The 22,146-nt window shown below is 39.0% G+C and overlaps 1 protein-coding gene across 1 annotated transcript in view; it reads right to left on the reverse strand.

The window, feature by feature from the left end:
- SLCO5A1 (solute carrier organic anion transporter family member 5A1) overlaps positions 1 to 22,146 on the reverse strand; it is a 66,577-nt gene that overhangs the window by 14,339 nt on the left and 30,092 nt on the right. Inside the window, exons 2-5 of the mRNA XM_062502271.1 lie at positions 19,984 to 20,116; positions 13,651 to 13,871; positions 6,156 to 6,320; positions 2,621 to 2,819 (exon numbers count right to left, since the gene is read on the reverse strand). Coding sequence (XP_062358255.1) covers positions 2,621 to 2,819; positions 6,156 to 6,320; positions 13,651 to 13,871; positions 19,984 to 20,116 — 718 coding nt within the window. The remainder of the gene's footprint in view (positions 1 to 2,620; positions 2,820 to 6,155; positions 6,321 to 13,650; positions 13,872 to 19,983; positions 20,117 to 22,146) is intronic.

Here is a 22,146-nt window from a genome sequence, read left to right on the forward strand (position 1 = left end):
CTTACTTGCAGCTGGTACAGCTAGAAAAATACTGAGTTATGAAACATACTGAATTATGAAATGTCACTGCCTACTTTTCTGGTACTGGTATGCACATGCATCTATGTTAACTGAAACCTAGATCATCCCTCTCCTTTGTAGTGGTTTATGGCTCAGTTCACCAAAGAAAAAACTTTATTAAAATGTATAAAAAAACATAGAAATGAACATATTTGTCCAGAAATTATCCTGCAGGGTATGTCTACACTGTCCAATGCATCTGAGATCTCTGGGCTGCTGCCAGTGCAGGTAGGTCAGGTATCAGACCTAACATGGCCATGTTAGGGTAGAGCATCATGCAATAGTTTTATCCCAAACCAGGCAGGTCTACTGCTTTCCCTGTCCAATCTTGCCCCTTGGAACTGGCTTTGACGTCACTGTGCTGCACTACAGTCAAAGTAGAGAATGAAGTATGTGTTTTGTTAAACTCAAAATGAAAATATGGGTTTTTTTATTCCATGGCTAACAACATTTTTGATGGCTGAGTTAAAGAGTTGCCTACTAAGTAAGAGATTTGAAGATACCAAATGATTGATCATGAGGATTAAGAGAATGTTTATCATGTCAGATATTCAAGATTAATTTACATCTAATGCTGCCTTTTTACTGTCATTTTGATAATAAATGTGGACTTGATCTCTGCAATAAAAAAAATCTAGCTGAACCATGCTTTATAATATGCTGGTAATGCTCAATTTCTGATGACATTACAGTCAATGTGATTTTTACACTGATTTCAAAGAGTTTATATACATCAACAGTTGTGAGAATTTTGCCATTACTATTTCTCACCTCTTTTCTCAGTAAGAACAATTAGCTGAAGGTGGTAAGGAAGTAATGCTACTGCAGAGTTGCACAACAGCTGTGAATTGATGCCTATTTCAATTGATACTATGTATTTACTGAAAATGTTATTCCTTAAAAAAAAATAGATACTCTTACAATTCTAGCATGAAGGCTATGAGTTGCATGACAATATTATACCTTGTCTTTAGTTTAGGAATAGATTTAAACCAAATGGGACTTCTTCTCCAAACAGAAAGGTATAGGCTTCTCATTAGTCAGGCAGGCACATTCTGACTAGCCACACAGATCAACTAATTCTTATTTGAAATTTATGTTTTAATTCCTATTAATTTTCATTTCTTCATCTACACCCACAGGCTGTCACAAACATTAACAGCAGGTGGACAATCAAAGCATTCCACCCCCTTCCCATCCCTCTTCTCTCTTTCTTCAGCTCACTAAGCTCAGACGAGGGTATATCACATCACCATGCTACTTCCTTCTACTGACAGCCCCTAAGCAGCAAGCTTTGACTCTAGGTCTTAGGAATACAAAGAAGTAACAGATTTTCATCAGCTCTTGGCTTTCAGCTGCTGGTTTTCTTTGCTCTAGCATTAAGGTTTGACAGCAGTGTAGTAACACCCAGCAACAAGCAATGCAAAACATTCTCTGTACAAACAGTGCCTCTTTTCTTCCTCCCTTGCTTCCCATTTTACCTCTGTTTTTTACTTGCTATCCCTCTATCCCACTGTATTTTTTCTCCATTTCATCATCTCTTGTCCTGCTCCACAGTCTACATTCTCTTCAAAATATTAGGAGTTCTGAGCTGAGCCCTAAAAGCAAATATACAAATGGATCTGATACCAAGCACCTGGTCATAATTAAAAGGCAGACATGCCTCAGATGTAAAAGCAAAGGGAAAAAAACATTGCTTCAGACAAGTTCACACTCTCCAAACACTTACTCTGTTCCTGTGTTTAACCTATATGCAAAAGGCAATTTTGAGGAAAACCTCATGTACAAAGTAAGAAAGAAAATAAAAACTCATGGTCAGGCTTCTACGAAATCCCTTTCCAGTGAAAATGTCTCAAGTTTTACCACATTGCCTTCCCTCCAAATATCCTTTTTTTTATGCCCTTACATGCATTTCTTAATGCCAGAGCCTAAATTCCTCTCTCTCAAGTCCTTCTAACATCCACACCTTCTTCCTCATTGCAGTCCTCTTCATTCTCTATGTAATTTTAGGGAATATGGTCTAGTTGCTGTCTTGATGATGACCCAGCAAGCACTGGAGGGCATTCACACAGCTAGTAAGGGGTTAAGAAGCAGTGCACACCACTAAAGTTGATAGCACATGCCCAAGTGATTCCTCTCAAATAGGGACTATAGACCTAAAATACTATTAAGGTAATAATTAATAAACCCATTCAGAAATAATCATAATCCACTTAACTTTTTTCACTATTTTTATGAGCTGAAAACATTTTGAAACACTAAGTAAATTCTCAGTAATCTACAGAGAACACTATTTTAATTTTTCTGCACCCTGAAGGCTGTTCTAACACATTTTCTCACATCTCAAAAAGGTGAATTACTACATAAACTCCATTATAAACCAGACATAAAAAACAAGGGCCACACACTAACATCATGTGTTTATATCGCAGTACTCACTAAATTCTCATTCGAACATGTGTTTCCCTCAGTACATCAGCTATCAGCATTTTTTATATTTCTAGAACAGGCTTATTGGAAAAAGCTGGTTTTGCCAGAGATAAACATCCAAGATACTTACCCAGTTGTGTAAGGTATATTTATTCCCCCTAGATTAATGCTTTCACATCCAACAATGAAGAGTGTTGAAAAGCACAGCAGAGATACACCACTGCAGATCATAGCCAACTTTGCAGACTCTCTTGCACCAAGTTTCAGTTTTTTTATAATGTAGCCACCTAGGACAATACCAACACCAGCACTTGGGACAATAATCACACCTGCCAGGAAGAAGTTTGAACAGCATTAAAACAGGACCTACAGAAAGGCATAAAACATAAATTTTGGTTTCATTCCGTAATTAGATGGCTGCAGATGCTGAACTAAGATCTCCATTGTCCGATTCTCTGCTATCAAACTGAGTCAGATTTTTCAAACCTCTGGAGTGTTGTCAAAGAATTTATAAAAGCCTCCTTATTATATGAGCAGCAGCCAAAGCATTATAAGAGAACTATTGTCCTTAGAAGCAGAAACATTGTTTTGTATTTATTTTAGAAGGAGAAGAAGGGCTACATATAGATCCAGTTTAACCACGGAAAATTTGAAGAAATCCAGATTTGGACACAAATCTTCCTCCTCCCATTTTCAAGACTAATTCCAGTGGAGAACAAGCACTAACAACAGGACTAAGCAGGACTCCAGAATCTTGCCCATCTGGGAGTGGCTTTACCCAACCCAAGCCTGGCTGAAAATTCTGCCTTCTGGATGCTTTACTCAAGCTGAATACCACTTTCCCAGGCAACTAGCATCAGGACAAGGAAATGGCCTCAAGCTGGGCCAGGGGAGGTTCAGGTTGGACATTAGAAAGACCTTCTTCACTGCAAGGGTGGTTAACCATTGGAATAGGCTGCCCAGGGAGGTGGTGGAGTCACCATTCCTGGAGGTGCTCAAGAAATGACCAGAAGTGGAACTTGGTGCTATAGTTTATTGACAGAGTGGTGTCTGGTCAAAGGTTGGACTTGATGATCTTGGAGGTCTTTTCCAACCTTGAGTCTATGATTCCATGATTCCTACCTCAGCACTCCAATTCATCTCTCCACAGATATGTGGAGTGTAAACTGATCAAACACAATTTTTAAAATTAAGATAGTAGAATTAGGGTAAGTTTAAGACACAAAGATGTGCCTATGAAACCCCTGTTGTTTTGCTGCTGCAGTTGTAAAATTCAGCAACACATCACATGTTGTCCTCACTTGTCAAGTCCTGAGGTGGTGGTAAAGTCAGCAAATGTCTTACACTTTTCTTCTCCTGTCGTTTGCTTCTCACCAACTTGTGAGAAGGTCTTTAAAGGCTTTGCTAATAAAGATGCACTCCACATAAACATGGAATTTGAACCACTTTTGGCAGAGAGGCTAAACTTTATAATCCAAATTATTAGAGATGTTGATCTCTTACAGAAGCCAGTAAGACTATCACTTGCAAATACCTTTACAATTATTGCAAGGCATACTCATTCTTTGCTAATATGACTAAAGGTGAAAGGGACATTATATTTATCAAAATGTTGAGGAAAGCAAGAATAGAGGGAAAAACAGCTGGCACCTTAATTATCCTGCCATCCCATTATAAAATGTGACATCATGAAGAGGATTCTAAACACTAAGTCTTCACAGACTCAAAACCAGTCTTTCTTCCAAGAGCAAAAATTAAATGTAGAAGCTGCACAAATTCAAGACATGAAATTTGGCACATAGTGTTTTTTGATGATGATAAACACCAGGGTTGTTTTAAAATCGAAAGAAACTGAGATTAATTAAAGAATTGCTGTTTAGAAGACAAAAAACTGCCAGTAAAATCTTTACATGAAGAGATTTGGGAAGCACATGAACTCAGCTGCCAATGTGAATATTAAGCATAGACGTATAATGTAAATAACATGTCAATTCTCCTTCTACTAACCAGAAAATTTGTGAACTTGTCATGTCTTTTACCTTATAAGCCAGTAGCAATCTAGTACAGAATTTCCAAGTTTCCCTTTCCCATCCTTCCCACAAAAAATTATTTATCAAATTAACAACTGTTGACTCCAATGCTAAATTTAAGAGTTGGGATTGTAGAAGCAGTGCTCACTTGTCCTTTTTGCACATCCAGCCTGATATATTACATCTTCTTCTTCTTCTGGTTAAATATAATAGTCTTTATCAAGTAATTTGTAACAGGGGAAACAACAGATGTTAATAACATCACACTTTGGGCACCTCTTTTAATGTATTGGTTGTTGAGTACTTTTTCTGGCAAGAATGTTTCTGGTTTATCTTGAGAATGAAGTGAGTTACAGCGTAGCCAACCCATCAAGACCCATTACAGTAAAACTCCTGTGTGTGTAGCTACCCTAAGCTTCAGAGAGCACCACGGTCCCAGGAGTCAGTGTTTCCTCCTTATATGCAGAACAGAGGGATTTCATGCCCTGAAGAAAATCTCATCCCAGAAACTCTCAAATAGAAAGCACCACATTGTGTTTCTCTGACTTTTCCCCTCCCCACTCTAGAAATTGGTATTTCTTCCAGCCACTGCAAGTGACAAATTCTTCTCATGTGAGTTCTATGTGCCTTCCTTCTTCCCTCTGCTACTTTTTATCCTTTTTTGACAGACGACAGTGGGCAGCTTTACCCCACACTTCATCTGTGTCCCCATCATTCACTCCACTCCATCACTCCTAGGGCACAGTGTCTGGAAGTGTGAGGGAAGGAAGAACTATTCTGCCTAGCAATTAGCAGTTTTTCTATATGAGAAGCTCTATGGAGAATTAAAAAAGATTATTATAAAGACAAATGTCTTCGATGCAGCTGGAAGAGAAGGAAACTCATCGGTGTGACACAGGCCCTGATTCGGCACAACATTTTGGCCTCTTTTAGTAGCCAAGTTGTCAACTCTCTCAGTCTCTTCACACACAGAGCAGTGTGCAGCTTAAAATTATGTGGTCTGTAGCTCTGTTGAAAGTTGGACATGGCCATACATTAGTACAGCAGGGGAGGTGCCACACATGCAAGACAGGGGTCTCCTGAAATGAGAGGCAGGAGAGAATCTGGGGAGTTCTGACTAGTTGGTTGTCTCAATGTAAATAAGTAAATAAGGAGAAAACCACCACCCTGGAGGAAAGGGGTAACTTGAAGGATGGGACAGATAAACAACTATTCACTGAGGGGGAAAAAAGATAAAGATATTTTAAAGATCAAAGAGGAAGTAAAATTCACAGAAAATAAGCACAGTTTTAAGAGATCTTTTGAAGCACGCAAATTGCAGTCATGTCTACGTTTTTTCTAGGTTGTTCTTGTTTTTATTTTTCCCCTTGCAAAACCATCAACAAATGAGAACAACATCTGTCTAGGCCCATGCAAAAAAACCCAAAAATTCCAGCCCTTTAACAATATAAATGGGTTCATATTTTACTAAATACATACAACAAACATCGAAAAACAATCTGAATATCTAACCAAGTGTAGAAAGCTGGATGCAATCACCTGTTTGAACAAACACATTTTTGGTTCATTCCTAACTGACTCATTTAATTAGCCAAAGCCAACCTTGCAAGGTAACACTATGTAGCAATGCCTTACCAGTGTAGATGCTGGCATTGGAAGCTGGGATGCCAAACTGTGACTCGATGAACTTGGGAATGAAGGTAATAAAAGCTGTGACAATGGCACTCTCAGCTGTGTATGACAAACTCACAAAAAGGAATGTCATGTTGCTTAAGATCCTGACAGCTGCTCTTGGAAGCTCTATAAAATGACAAAAATGACAAACGAATGTTATAAACAATGAGTGAGAAAAAAAAAGCACACTGAAACAGAACCAACTGATTTTCTTTGAGACAGACAGGCAATAATGGCTTGCTAGCAGCAGGTGCATTTTCTAGACAGAAGGGAGAGTGCATACTTGGGATTGCAGCCCTTGCTCCCTGCTCTGACCCCATCTCACTGCCTCCATCAGGGCCACAATCCCACTTGGCACAAACACAACTGAGCTGTGCATTAATAAAACATCTGAAAGAACAGATAGTAACACTGTAACAGAAAGAAAAACAACAATAAAATGTAGGGATTTTTGAATTATTCTGATATTTTATCTAGAGATATTTTGTGAGATAACACATATCACAGTGCTGAACTGACAGTACTGAGTTTTGCACTCCATAAAAAAAGATCCTATATGCCTCCTGTTACTCTCCTCTTCAATGGCCATGCTTGTAAAGCTGGGTTAATAATAATCTAATTTTTAGTCAAACATTTTTCTACATGAATTAAAAGTACTTATAATGATGCAGACAAAGCATAATGGAAAGATTACATCAATGATATCAAGGAATCTCAACATACATTACATACAACTCAATTAATATTCTCAGAAGGGATAAAGCACTCAATTAAAAATGAGAGTATGTCATTAAATTGGAAAAGTATTCATAGATGTTACAATTATTCTCAAATCAAATATCAAACCCCCATTAAATTCAGCACTGTAGTTAAATTGAACACTTACATACTTTTAATTAAGTCCTGTAGAGATGTCAAATTATCATCACCCTATTCAGCACATAATTTTTTTCAGATTAGATGCTGTGATTTTAAACAAGTCTTCTTTTCCTTGGAGCTTTTTTAACTCAAGATCAATTTTTTAAAAGTGTTATATCTAGCCTACTATAGTTCAGATATTTTCATTTGCTTTTCACCTGGTACAGAAATGGAATAGTGCTTGAATCCAAGACAGTTGAATTCAGTGACAAGAGCACCCATTTGAAATACATGTTGAGCAAGAACAACTGAGTGAGAAATTTATTGATGGTAATAGTTGTCAAGACAAAAATCTGTCTCACTGTCTCCACTGACTCCAGTAGATTATCAGTATAAAAGCAAACAGAATTTCATTTGTCATGTCAAAACTTGTCAAGCTGAAAATTAGCACTTAAGTTGTCTGATTGCATCTAGTCTTAGCTTATGCCAGTTGTCAAAATTTATAGTGAATTCATTATGAGTACTGGGTTTATAATTTTAATGTAGTCAAATGGTCTCCTGCTACATCTACGAAAAAGCATATTAAATGTTTAAATACAAAATCTGGCAGAAATAACTAATGAATAAATCATATTAAGAAGCACTCATATAATTGAATCTTAATTTTTTTACCACCTACAGCTTTAAAAAAGAGGTGGTGCTGTTTGCCACAGAAGCAACAGGAGGAAGAAGTTATGACAATCCTGATGCTGATGTGAGAAAGGAGTCAGGAAGCAGAAAGAAGGATTGGTCCTGCTGGAAACTGAGCTACTTAGTGGCAGCTGCTCATCTGGGTTGAAAATGTGGGAGAAAATACAGTATAATCAGAGAGAGAAAGATAATTTTATTAGGATGACGAACTGAGTGTTCTTTGTAGAAATGAATTGGTAGTTCTTGGCCAAGAGCTGAACTCAAGGTCTTTGCTAAATCAATTATTTTAAAGAGTCTGGTCCAGACATCACAACACCTGGTAAAGTTTGCCCTTCCTGGTAAAACTGAGGTTCAGGAAAATGTCTGCTTTAGAATTTTCAGTCAACTAAAGAAATAATTTGGTAAAGAACTGCAGAGCTAATGAACATTTTGCTCTGGTGTTTTTATATAGAGCTGTACTTATTTTGACTCCTGCTTACATCTCATCTGAGCACTCAGGCTAAAGGTCATTTTTAATTTCAAAACTAGTAAGTATTTTGAAATGGGATTTCTGTTGTCAAGTAGATAAAATTTGGTATCTTGGAATAACCACAGGTTTCCTTACACCCATGTGAAAGGCTCTTCAGAGAACAGCTTTGCTGATTACTGTAAATTTTGGCATGAAATAGAGTTTTATTTCTGCATGCCACACTAATACATGCCACCTGGAGCACTTAAGAGTCGATCTTCGTAGTTTATGAACAACACCTGTCTGGCATACAAGGGAAATTTCCTGTATAGTGAGAAACTAGGAACTATAAACACACATTCAGAGTTAGACTTTCCCGGATTTCCTCCCATGATCACAATCAAACCCTGTGTGACAGCATCTATACTACACTTTTGAATTTAAAAACCTATAATAAAAGGTATTACTTAGTAACTCATCATATCTTTCAACCACAATAACTGTAGTAAAAAGCAAGAATGCTAAAAACTTTAAGGATACTACTCACAGTCAATCATGCTTTTAAAACATTTCTATGTCATATTAGCCTTGCATGGCTAGCCATAAGCCTAGATTTTGATTTCAAGGCCATTATTAAACCTATCAGGTTTGATCTTTAGGAAAGACATCTTCAAAAGACATTGCATGTTTTTGCAAATGTGCATCAGAAACAAACCTACAGAACTTGCAATTTCCCTCATTCTGTCATGTAAACTAATAAACCTCTATCAATTACACTCCTAAAACTAAAACAATCTTTTAGCATAGCTGCAAACATGCTTATATTTCTGTGTAGTAACTCAAATTTTAACATCTCTTTTTCTTTTTTTTCCCATTAACCTAGTATATAACTAAGAGTAAACTGAAACCTGCCTTGCTGGACTGGTTTGCTAGTCTACTGGCAGTTTTCTTCTGTTCATGATCTTTGTCAGTATTTTTCTATGGTCAGTATGCTTTTTTCTTTCATTCATGTGCTGGACCACTGCTTGATTCATGGTAAGGGAAAAGCATAAGAAAAATCTGCAAGTAATAAACGTATTCATAAATATTTCTCTAAGCAAAGCACTGTAAACAGAATTTCAATAAACACTCATATAATTCTGACTTCACCTCCTTCTTCAACATTTAATATAGTTTCTTTATCCCTGTTCCTGCACACCCAGCCCAAGGCAATGCAATGAATACAATCAGGTGACTAAATCATCCCAGTCTACAGCACTATCGTTCTGCAGTCCATCAGAAAAGTCCATCACTCTTCATAGGGTGGGGCAGATGTCAGCCAGAAGAGCTCCCTTCTGCTGGTGCTCCCAGTCTGAACAGCACTACCCAAGCCTGCAGCTTTGGAGAAGGCTGGCTGCACACCGAAGTCTCAGGGGCAACTTCCACTCTTGTGCAGTACAAAGCAGAGCCAAGATTTGAGACAAAATTTCCAGTTTGTTTATCAGAATGGAAACTAGCAAAGTGACACACAACTATGTTAAATATATCCTGCATGGAGCTGGTCACTAATCTCTAGAATAGCATTTCGTCATTTCATTATCTACTCACACATCATTTAAACAACCTCATTCAACTCTCAGGACAGGCCTTAAGCACCTGGGTGGTGGCTGAATCATGGAACAGCCCCTAATATCCCATCAAGAGAGGAGGGGCTCAGAATCAGTTTGATATGAATGTTACTTATTTTCATTTGATTTAGAGCAGGTCCTCCAGGCTCCAGTTAGGACTGCTCTTCACTGCATGGAGCTATGCCAATCTTTTCTACTTTGAGCACTTCAGGACAGCCTAAGAAAGGACAAGAGGGAAGTTCTCAAGGTCAGTGGCACTGCAGGATCTCCAGCCCATGGTCTGCTGAACCCTCTGACATTCACAGTGCACACCAAGTGCCCCAAACACAGTGCACTGTCTCCTCCTCTTCTGATCCCTGTCAACTGATCTTCAGGTAGCACAGAAACTCCAGTCCAGACCCTTGACAAAGCACTTCAGTGGGCTTATCCTGCAGCCACGAGCCCCTCAGGAGTTTCTTTTATCTCTACTGATGCTCTGACAATCATTATTACCCTGTCTCTGTCCCTTACAAGAACTCACCAAGAAAGGCATACGACAGCTGGTAGATGTGAAAAGGCAGACAGGAATATTCTACATTTAAGAAAGGGATGTACATAGGGACAGAACAAAAATACCCTCTCTCCCCCACAGAAAAAATCCTCAAAGGCTACAAAATGAACGTAATTAATTAGACTAATCATTTAATTAATGTTAGATCAGTCTATTTTAAATAATATATATACTTGCTTTCTTTACACTGCTCCTTTATTCAATTCCACAGTTTCATTATAGTGGTAAGTGAAAGGGACTGAAGATACAATTTCCATGGTACAAAACCCTAAGGGTACGTAGGTAATAAATGAAAACAGTAGTTTTGTCTGCTCAGATTCATGGAGTATATGCATGTATGGGACTGAACCATGGTTTCTTCATTATTAAACTCTAGTTCATGTAATCTACACAACCTCTGTTTTTCCCAATAAACTACATCCAATTTTCCTCCTCCTGTGACCTACTTACTCCTTACTTTAATGCTTTTGATATGTGACTCAGAATCATTCCTCAACTCACATTTTCTACTTGAAACGTAGGAAAGAAAACACTGAATTCCAAGCCTTTGCAACTTGAAACGTGAAAAAGCAAAGTTGTATCTGTCTTTTTATCTGATTTCAGCTCTACCATGGGCCAAAATAAAGCTCAGGTCACTGAAGTTTGAGGCTACTTATGGATGGAGCCAGTTTTGGTTTATTTCTTCAGCTTGCACTGGCAGTCAGTGCAGAAAAAAAGACTCTCATGACTTTTTGATAACTTTTCATTTGCTTGGAGAATTAATTAGGATATTAGGACAAGTTACAACAAGACCAAAATAATTTTGCCAGGCTTACCAGGTAAGATGACACCATATTGGAAGAAGAAAACAGTTACTTTCCTTACCAAAGCTGCATAGATTTCAGAGATTTGATGGCACTAACCTCTGTCATGGCAGACTATGACATCACTGGTATTTATTAGTACAAAACAAAAGATATGACCTACTAAATCAACAGTCTCCTGGCTACTGCCTAAGTGGAGTTCCTGCCCACAGTGCTATAAAAAGATGAAGCTCTGAAAGTCAATGGAAAGTATAAAATGTTCCCTGCATCTCAGAAGAAGCAATGCTAAATGACTTAGACACATATGATCCTTTTCTCCTTCCCATTATAAACAAAATTACCTCAGCTCAGAAGCTTGAGGCATGATCTTATTCCATAAAGCCCACTTAAACTGGAAAAATAATTAAATGATAGTGCATTCCTGCTGCAGGCTTTATTTGCTAGGATAACTGACACCAAATGCGAAAGCTATTATCAGCTTATAGCAAAATACTTTTTCTGCTTATCTCAACTAGCCTGCTATCTTTCTGGCATGTTTCTTTTCACTGTTCCACATGGTAAAGTTTCTCCTCTAGAGAAAATTTAAAGTTTTGTGTAGTAAAAGCTCTAATTTGGTAGCTCCATTAATATATTAATATAAAATTTTACAGAATGTATGTTACACATATAGGCAGATACATACCAAAGAAACACATGCCAAAATGAGACATTCAGAAGTTTTTATTTCTGTAAAAAAAATTCCAAGAAAACATTCTCCCAAGCAAATACTTATTTTTTCTACTGTGCCTGCAGGGACAACATGGTGTGGAAGGTGAAATTCTGTATCAGAACAGAGAGCCAGCATGAACAAACTCACCCAGATGCAGTTCATCAGTATACCTGTATCTTCATCAGGCACACCTAAGGATGAAGCAGTCCCTCTGCTGTGACATTGCCTTCAATCATTGGGAAGGAGTCCAGTAAAGACTAGACTTCCCCAATCCCTTGTGTTACTGAGAAAATATTGACAGGAGAAACCCTGAACTATTTCCACTAACCAGAAGCCAGCAGGTTTGAAGGCAAATAAAACCCACAACTAGTTGTATGGGTTAAGGAGAAAATATTATGTATTTGGGCCCACAGATATGGATAAGAGAGTCTTCAAAGGAGGAAGGAACATGCTTTTCTTGCTTCTCCATCACATTTTCAACCACTTTGCCAACAAAGGGTTCGCAAAGACAGATGAAAGATCTGGTATTTAAGGATCACTTTGCTTGCTCTTTGCTTGCCTTGTACCTTAAGAAGCTGATCTGTAAGCTAATAAAATCACACCAAGAAAGTTCTGCTATCTTCTTTTTTCTTTACTTCTGTAGAAATTAACAGTACCTTTAGGTACCCTGAGAGAACCAGTGTAAATGTAAGAGTAAATCAATATGTAGGTGTGCAAACATAACTCAAAATTACACTGGGGTTGGTCTAGAAACAGCTGGTTTTGCTAAGCCTTGTCGACTTAGACTAAAGAGTGATCATAAATGACTCATTAAAAAGTCTGCCAATCATTATAGCCTGGCCTGATATGCAAGTAAAAAAGTAACACAAATGTCTATTTCAACAAACACTTAATAGCTTTAGAGTTCCAATTATGTCTGATGGTACAACAGATATTTCACCGTTTCTCCCAATCCTGCTGCATTTACCAGGCTACTCTGAAATGACACAACCAGCATTTGCATCTTAGAATCCAAGGAGGACACAACAGCACTAACAACACAATGCCATTGAGGCACATTCTCTCTTGTCCTATAGTATTCAATTTTATGATACTCTCAAGTCTGTATTGTCAATTTAAATTCTATATCCTTCACATTAATCAATTTATAGCAACACTACCCTTCTTCCCCAGGAAATCTGCCAATGATTATTACTTATTGTTAGATTTTACAGTAATGGTTACCCCTTGAATAAACTAAGAATCTCTACTACTTGTCGCTCTTTTGATCTCTTCACATTTCAAAATTATCACAGGTTTTATTTGCCTTAGCCTCCAGAAAATAGTTTGCAGTACAAAACAAACAGGAAAGGAATATGAAACAAATAATCTTTCTCTATGAACTTACCCAAATATGTTAATGTAACTGAACTCAAACACCAGAATTCCTTCTATTTCTTTCACTTACATAGTAGAAAAGCACTTTACTTCATGAAGTAAGTTCAGTTTATAAAGCAAGTGTGGTAATTACAAACTCTAAGATGCCCAAACACATGAGGTGGGGTCCTGTACTACAGGAAATAGCCTACCGATTTGTTAGAGGTACACAAACACCAACCATTCAAGAAAAAGAATGCCTTTCAACCATTACTGCACCCTGTCATTTTAGAGGATGAGCATCTATTAAAATCTCAATAGCAAAATATAACAGTAAATATAGGATGTCAAAACTGCCTTCAATTACACTCATACAATCCTGGATGACCCTGCACACAAAATCTAAAGCATTTATACAATAAAAACAAACTTTACCTTTAACATTCTCTCCAAATCCCATAGAGGCAGAAACTGAACTGTCAGTTTCTGTTTTGCTACTTGTTTTCTCCTTCATCACATCATCATCACTTGAAACATCATCAGAATTCATCTTCTTTTTCTTTTTTTTATGTCGAGGAGGGAGCTTTTTCGGAAAGGTAAACATGGGAAATATCACAAGGAGCATAGCAATGGCACAAAGGAGAAATCCACTCCACCTAATGCCAGAAAAACAGGAATGGAAACAAAAGCAAACACATTACATGAAACAAAAAAAATCAACGTTTCTGTTAGAGGCTGCACTGGCTGGAAAGACACATTTGTAAAATATGAAAAACTGACACTAAGAGTAAAGAGCTGAAGTGGGGGAGAGAACCTTTATTGCATGAAATTCCTTTATCAGAAGATGTTTATGTTGGCTTATTTACTGAAAGGTACTTATCCAGAACCCACCAAATTTTATTAAAGAGCTTTAAGTTACTACAAATTTTAAGTTTTGGTAATTTTTTCAGTACCAAATGCTGAGAATTAGATATTCACTTTGATTTAGCCTTTCACAGGTAATTCCCAGTAAAGTAATAGAGTATTTCTCTGGAGAACACAGTAAAAGCTATCCAGGTCATAAGAAGATAAAATGTCCTGATATATACATCAGGGCTAAATCTATTCTGCTTTCCAACACCTACCTCTCACTGCCCTGACTGTCCAATTCTCCTCCCTTCACAACTGAAGAGTTTCCAAAGCCTGAATGTAAACAACTAATGTGCTACAATTCATGCCAGGGTTTATGCCTAAAACTCTCTTCTTTGACTTCAACCTGAAACAGCCTTCACAAAAATTTCTTCTTCTCTCTGTCTTTTATATATGGGATATAAAAACAACCCTGAAATGATCCCTTGGCTCTCAGAGAATGACCTGGGACATATCCACAGAAGGGACAATGTGTGGGATACAGAACAGAGTTCTTCAGCTGCATACAGCTGTCTTCCCTGTAGCCAAAAAGCTTAATGGACTTCACCACAGCACCACAGATGGGCAAAAGGGTTGCACAAGGAAGTTCTGTAGAGTTAACTCAAGTCAGCAGCCAGAACACTGATAGCAGAGTGTCAGGTAACATCATTTATCCTCTTGAGTTCTCACTGTGAAAGACTAAGGGAAACATAACCTCACATAGCTGGTTCCAAAAAGGACAACCTCAGAATCCACCCACAAAGTTCTTACTGGAAATGCAGTTTTCACTACAGACTCATCTTATTGTACCAGCTTTACATGGCAAGGTTTTGGTAGCACGGTGGGGACTGCAGCGGTGCTTCTGTGAGAAGACACTGTGAGCTGTCCCACGCTGGACAGAGACAGCCCCACCCTGTTTTAAAACAGATCCACCACTACCCCATGCTGAGTCTATGAGAATTCTTGTGGCACCTTGGTATTCACTTATTTAAGAAAGGGGAAAAAAACACTGCAACACAACTGTGCGAAGAGAGTGAGAAAAAACAAAAGAAACACCCCTGCAGACCCAAGGTGAGAGAAGGGGAGACGGGGCTCCAGGTGCAGAGATTCATCTGCAGTCCCAGGACAAGGCCATGGTATTCACCTCCAGACTGTGGGGAACCCACACTGGAGCAGGCTCGAGCAGGAATTGTGGCCTGTGGGGAAGAGCCCCCACAGGAGCAGGTTTTCAGGCAGGACGTGTCGTCCATGGGGGATGCTGCACGCTGGAGCACTCTGTACCTGGAGGAGTGCACCCCATGGAAAGGACCTGTGCTGGACCAGTTAGTAAAAGACTGTCTGAAGCAGATAAGGAGCAACAGAGACAAGGTGTTACAAACTGACTACAACCCCCTTTCCACAGACCACTGCATTACTCCAGCGGAGGATGTAAAAGAGTCAGGAGCAAAGCTCAGCTTTGAGAGAAGGAAGGAGTGGGTAGGAGGTGCTTGTAGGTTTCTTTTGAATTCTTTCTATCCTACTCTGTTATTAATTGGTGATAAATTAATTCCCCCAAGTCAAGTCTGCTTGGCCCATGACAGTAATTAGTGAGGGCTTTCCCTGTCCTTATCTCAATCTATGAGCTTCCCATTTATTTCCTCCCTTTTCTACTGAGGAAGAGGAGTGAAGACAGCAGCTTGGTGGGCACCTGGCAGTCAGCCAAAGCCAACCCAACCACACAAATCTACACTAGTACTTGGAAGTTCCAGCGAAGTCAATCACGTTACTGTAATATCCAACCACTACAACAACAGCTTTTCCTTTTCAAATCAAATTCACAGAATCACTGTCTGTGGACCCTGTCTGGATACCAGGTGCCCACCAAAGCCATTCTTATCACTCCCCATCCTCTGCAGGACAGGGGAGAGAAAATGTAATGAAAGGCTCCCAATAGCTGCAGGGGAATCTCTGCTCTGGCACCTGGAGCACCACCTCCTCCTCCTTCAATGACATTGGGGTGGGCAGAGCTGTTTCTACCACATACTCATTCCACTCTCTTCTGACTGCTGCTGGTGTTGCACATGTCTTTTTGTTTCTCGCTTCTGGAATATGTTATCCCAAAGGTGCTACGACCACCACTGATGGTCTCAACCTTGGCCAGCCTCTTCTTGGAGCCAGCTGACATTGGCTTTCTCAGGCAGAGGTGAAGCTTCTCGCAGCTTCTCACAGAAGCCAACCCCGTAGCCTTCCTGCTACCAAAACCTTGCTACGCAAACCCAATACAAGAACAATTTTTACATTTTTTGGTGCTACCTTTACACTACTAATTATATATTTGTTCAAACTTTAAAGCATTTTCAATTCTGAGTAGACAGGATTACTTGCACAAGAAACAAAAAGCATTTGTCCTCATAATTGTCTGCAAAGATATTGCAAACTTTATTTTTCAGTGAAGACAAATTCATATGCAATGCTTTGTATGGTAAATGATTATACACAGGCAAACAACACATAAACAGCCATGTGTAACACTATTTTTATTAGAAGCTTACAGGAAGCTTTTGCAAGGCAAATATAAGTGACTGAAAGTTTTGACTAATTTTGATATTATGTAAACAGAAAATCCTCTATTCATTCATTTTAACTGATAACATACATGGATTAGAAAGCAGACTTTTAGGAGGATTAGTCAGCACTATCAGACAGAATAAATCCGTAGCCTGTATAAAAATGTAGCAACATCCCTTTCAGGATCTCAAAGGTTGAAGCTACAAAGGCACTGATCAAAGAAACAATTTGTGGCAATAATATGCAGAAATCTGCAACCACCCACTCAGGAGGAAACAGCGAAGGAGACAGGGCCGGTAATGTAGCACAAGATGAAATTCAAATCCAAAGGGATCGTTATGACAGCATACCAAATGTTGGAGATGTCACAAATGCAGCACTGGATACAATTATCTCACCATCTACACTTCACAACTTCCTGGAGAAATATCAAACAATTGGAAAACAGACAAAAGATGGCATAAAAAATAATAAGGACACCTACAGTGGGAAATTGAGAGGTCAGAAGAGGAGCTATATTAATTTAAAAAGCCCTTGATTTTCTGTCTTCTAAAGTCAAAGAAAATATGCAGAAGAATACCTCAAAGGCATCCGCACAAAGCCCTAGGACCTCAAATAAAGCAATTAAAGCTAAGGAAGGACCAGACAATGCTGAAGGAATTCCTTTAAACTTCTTCTGTGGAATGCTGATGAAAGACTATATAGGAAGATCCAAGTATTAAACATATTCTGAACTAGGAAAACACTCAGAAAAGAAGCAGCAAAAGAAAATTTGATTCAAAGCACATGACAGACCGCCAAGGGCTACTCCACAACTAATGAGGTCCCTATGTAGCACATTAACAGTTCTCAAAGACAACAACATGATGAATGATTTCTAACAGATATCCCTACAGTTATCAAACTTGCATAAAAGCCAGTTTCAAACATTTGATGGACTGGCATAGACAGCTGACTTGGAATTCAGGCCAGAGCACCTATAGAAACCCCAGGTGTGCAAAACCTAGGAGCAGAAATCCAAGTCCTGTGAAACTCAAGGAATAATCAGACCAGAAATAATCCTGAAAAATAACCATTTTACTTTACCATGTTGTATGAGAGATAAACCAAATTACACGTCCTCCAATATACCTCCTAGAAAGGAACAGCTTAAGGAAAAAAATAGGCTATACTGCTTCTATTTTAGCCATATATCATAGTTGCTATACTCATTATTTGTAAGCACTGCCTCCTCCAACAATGGAAATTGTTAAATTGGGTCCCACGGTAAGTTACATTAGGAACCTTACAGCTATAATAAAGAAAAGATAGGAATCAAAGACACTAATTCACTTCAAACTCAGAAATCTCCTATATAACTTCCCATTAAATTATCTCAATTGAACCATACTTTTAAAGTGTGTCAGCTGAAGTAAGTATTGGGCTACTCTTACATTTCAAATTGCTAGACTGCATAAATAAAAATAAACTTGACTACGCAGCACTTCCCTGCAAGGAGAAAATGTCACAGTCCCAGAAAATACATTTCAGTGGAATGAAAGTCTACACTTCCAGAATTCTCTGCAACCAGGCAGTTAGTGAGTAGCAAGGGACAAAGGTTTAACCCACACACCACGGGAGTCTTGTTTTTTTTTTTAATGGGTAGACATAGCTTCAGAAAGAGAAAAGACAATGAGACACAAATGCTATGAATGCCACTAAACTCTTATGAGAGGGCACCACAGCTTGTACAACAAATTATCAGAGACCTGATAGCAGTTGATACTCCTCAGAAATTTAAGAGAGAAAGAACTGACACAGTCAACAATGAAAGAGAAATAAAAAGACCTGGAATATACTTCAAGGAAAACCAGACCCTGCAGATTTAATCACCAAGATATAAAAAAATATTTGAATTATTTTTACTGACTCTGTTGCTTTGGCTATTTTACTTTTGCTGAAGCTGTTTGAGTTAAAACTCAGTTATATCAGAGGTTGTGTTATAGATAAAGTCAAAAGTTTATCCCACATTCATACAGTACCACTGATTTAAATTAACAAATATATTTACAGGCCTGTTTTCTGTCAAAAAGTACTGATCAGATGCTGATTACTAGTCCTGACATGTCATTAAAAACACATGAAGTGTAAGAATTGTACAAAGAATGTATAATATTTTGCTTTGATTCCAAATATTTTATACTAGAATAGTCCAAATAGTGTGCCCATGCTGCACACTCAGAGAACAGATCTTTTCAGTGAGATAAGTCAGTAGATAAATGAGTGCAGGGAGTTGTTAACCCCAAGGCTGCACTCAGCACTCAGCTTTGCCCTTCTCTTGCTGAAAATTCAACAAAACACTGCAGCAATGCTCTTGGACTAAGGAAGACCAATAAAGCAGGACTAAATCTTTAAAGGTTTAGGAAGACTCTAAAGAGAGAATTTTTCATATCAAATTGTCAGGAAAGATCACTACAGAACAAACAGAAACAGATACAGACTGACTGCAATGGCGCAGTGACAAACACTAACCCAGACCTTGAGAACTGACACTGCACCTTACACCCACAAAGCAGAGGTCTCTTCCTGGGATAATGAACTTCAGGTTTTCTCTGGGATTGCATGAAAACTTCAAGGCAAATGTATAATTTATCAGAGAAAAGACAGTTAAAGCCTCAAGACCTGCTTCCTCAAAGACATATTTCCAAGGATGCCACATCTCAAAGGCTGCCTGAAGACATCAGATAATAATTAGAGCTGCTACATCTCAGTGCTGCTGGAAGCCAACTTCTTATTGGAGAATAATGTGATGGTTTACAGCATCTGCTGCCTAAACTCAAGCCATCACCCTGAGAAACAAAATCTGGAAAGAGCATGTTCTGACCCCATCCTATCTCCTTCACCTGGAATAGGATCAGTAAAGTCTAGTGTTTCTCATCTGGGCAGCAGAGTTCAGTGTTTTATGCTGCCTCTGGAAAACCGAAGAAGATATCAATCCAGTTTCCAGTAGGAAGGGGTCAGTTCTGGGCAGCAGAGATCATCCATGGCCTCCTGCAACACCAATATCCTGCCCTGCCATCCCTGTGATGAGCACTGTCAGTTAGTGCCCACTGTGCTCAGGGACAGTCCCAAACAGCCAAATGTACAGGGTTATCCATGCACTGCTCCTGTGCACTCCTGCGGCAAACTTTTCCTCTCTGTCACAGGCTAGTGCGTAGTAATCAACAGAAACATCATCTTCCTTGGCCTCCTTCTACAACCTTAAACAAGTCCTCAAGGGATAAAATCTTCCAACCTCTCTTAATTCCCTACTGGCAACTGAGAGAATAGTTTTGAAAAATGCTTGATCCTTACCAGTTTCCAATGAATCGGGGATCACTCTGGTCAATATACACAGTTGTCCTAGGATCAACATAGAAACCAATGAGAAGTCCTCCTAATAAGTATCCAGCTGCAGGTCCAAGTGCTCCCATTACATACATGATGGCTGAGGACATAAAAGGTCAGAGTCATCGATCAATAAAATTGATGTTTCATTATTTATTTACCCATGAAATCACAAAGTAAATTATGCTTCTTCTAACAAGAAGTTCTGCACCCTAAAACTTTTAGAGACTTTTTTGCAATCAAGGCAGCAACTTCTGGCTAAGTCATATATTTGTAAGAAGATTACTGCTTTCTGCACATTTTCAGTCAAATTATGCAAGTATGCACTATTTTGGTATTCTGGATGGAAAACATACTTGACTTGCATAACATTTTTCCTATTCGATAACATTTCCTTTAATTCAAATCAAAATTATTTAACATATAAATTTTTTTAAAAATCTAACTAACGGTAGAGAAACAAAAAAAGCAGAAAAGCAAAGAATAAAAATTGTAAATAAAGAGTAAAATATATAATTCTAATTTAGTTAGCATCAGTCTAATACTTTGTATAAAAGAATGGTCCATTTTAAGAAATCAAATATTCCTATTTCAGAGATTGACAGAAACACAGGTCCACAAAAGGAAAGTCCTATTTAACTAACTTGTTATCCCTCTATGGTAAGGTCACCTACCCAGTGGATGAAGAAAAGGTGATGGATGTGCTTTCTCTGGATTTGAGTAATGCCTTTGATACTGTCCCTCACAGCATCCTTCAGGACAATTTGTTCAGCTGTGGGATGAGTGGCTACAGGCTGTTCTGGGTGAAGAACTGGCTGAATGGCAGAGCTCAAAGGGGGCAACTGGTCACCAGTGGTTCACCCCAAGGGTCAATTCTAGGGCCAGTTGTGTTCAATACATTTACCAACAACCTGCAGGCAGGAGAGCTGAATCCATCATTAGCACATTTGCTGATGATCCCAAACTGGGAGGCACTGCTGATTCTTTGGAGGGACAAGAGGCTTTGCAGAGCGATCTACACAGACTGGAGCACTGGACAGTGATTAATGGCATGAAGTTTAACAAGTCAAAATGCCAGATTCTGCAGCTGGGATGGGTTAATCAGGCACAAGTATAAACTGGGAGAGGAGTGGCTGGAGACCCTCTCTGCAGAAAGGGATCTGGGGGTGCTGGTTGGTTGCAGGCACAGCAAGAATCAGCAGCGTGTCCTGGAAGCCAACAGGTGCTCGTACCCCATCCTGGGGTGCATCAAATACAGAATCACCAGTTGTTCAAGAAAGGTGATTATTCCACTGTGTTCAGCACTGGTGCAGCCTCACCTGGAGCACTGTGTGCAGTTCTGGGCACCACAATTTAAGGATGTGAAGGCCCTTGAATGGGTCCAGATAAGGGCAACAAAGCTGGTGAGAGGGCTGGAAGAAATGACCTATGAGGAGCAGCTAAGGACTTGAGGCTTTTCTAGTTTGGAGAAAAGGAGGCTGAGGAGCAGCCTCATTGCTCTACAGCTTCCTGAGGAGGGGACCTTTACTCGCTGGATCATTTCTCTCCGGTATCTAGTGACAGGACATATAACAATACTTCAAAGCTTCACCAGGGGAGGTTTACATTGGATCTTAGGAAGCATTTCTTTATGGAGAGGGAGGTCAAACACTCGTGAAGGTTTCCTAGGGAGGTGCCAGACTTATCAGTGTATTTAAGAGGCATTTGGACAATGCCCTTAGTAAGAGATTTTAGTTTCTAATCAGCCCTGAAGCTGTCAGGCAGTTGGATGAGATGGTCATTGTAGATCCCCTCCAAATGAAATGCTGTTTTATTTCACTCTTATTCCATTGCCCTACAATATCTCTTTCCTTCCTTAATATATCCTGCAGTACCCACTCCTTTTAAGATGCTTCTGCCCTGTTTCTCATACAGTCTGCCTGTAAGTATAAAAGTCAAGGGAGTGAAAGGGTTGGTCCCTGCTGTCCGCTCACATATCTTGTACTACCAAAACCCAGGCTCCAGCACAGCAACACTTGCTCAGCTGCTGTAGATCCTCTAGCAGCACCTGAAAGAACTGATTATCTAATTATCTGTAATTCTCTCTCTAGGTCCAGATGGTTACTGGACTAGTCCCTGTCCACAACAGGA

The sequence above is a fragment of the Cinclus cinclus genome, chromosome 1 (assembly GCF_963662255.1).
Source record: "Cinclus cinclus chromosome 1, bCinCin1.1, whole genome shotgun sequence".
In the NCBI taxonomy this organism is placed as follows: domain Eukaryota; kingdom Metazoa; phylum Chordata; class Aves; order Passeriformes; family Cinclidae; genus Cinclus; species Cinclus cinclus.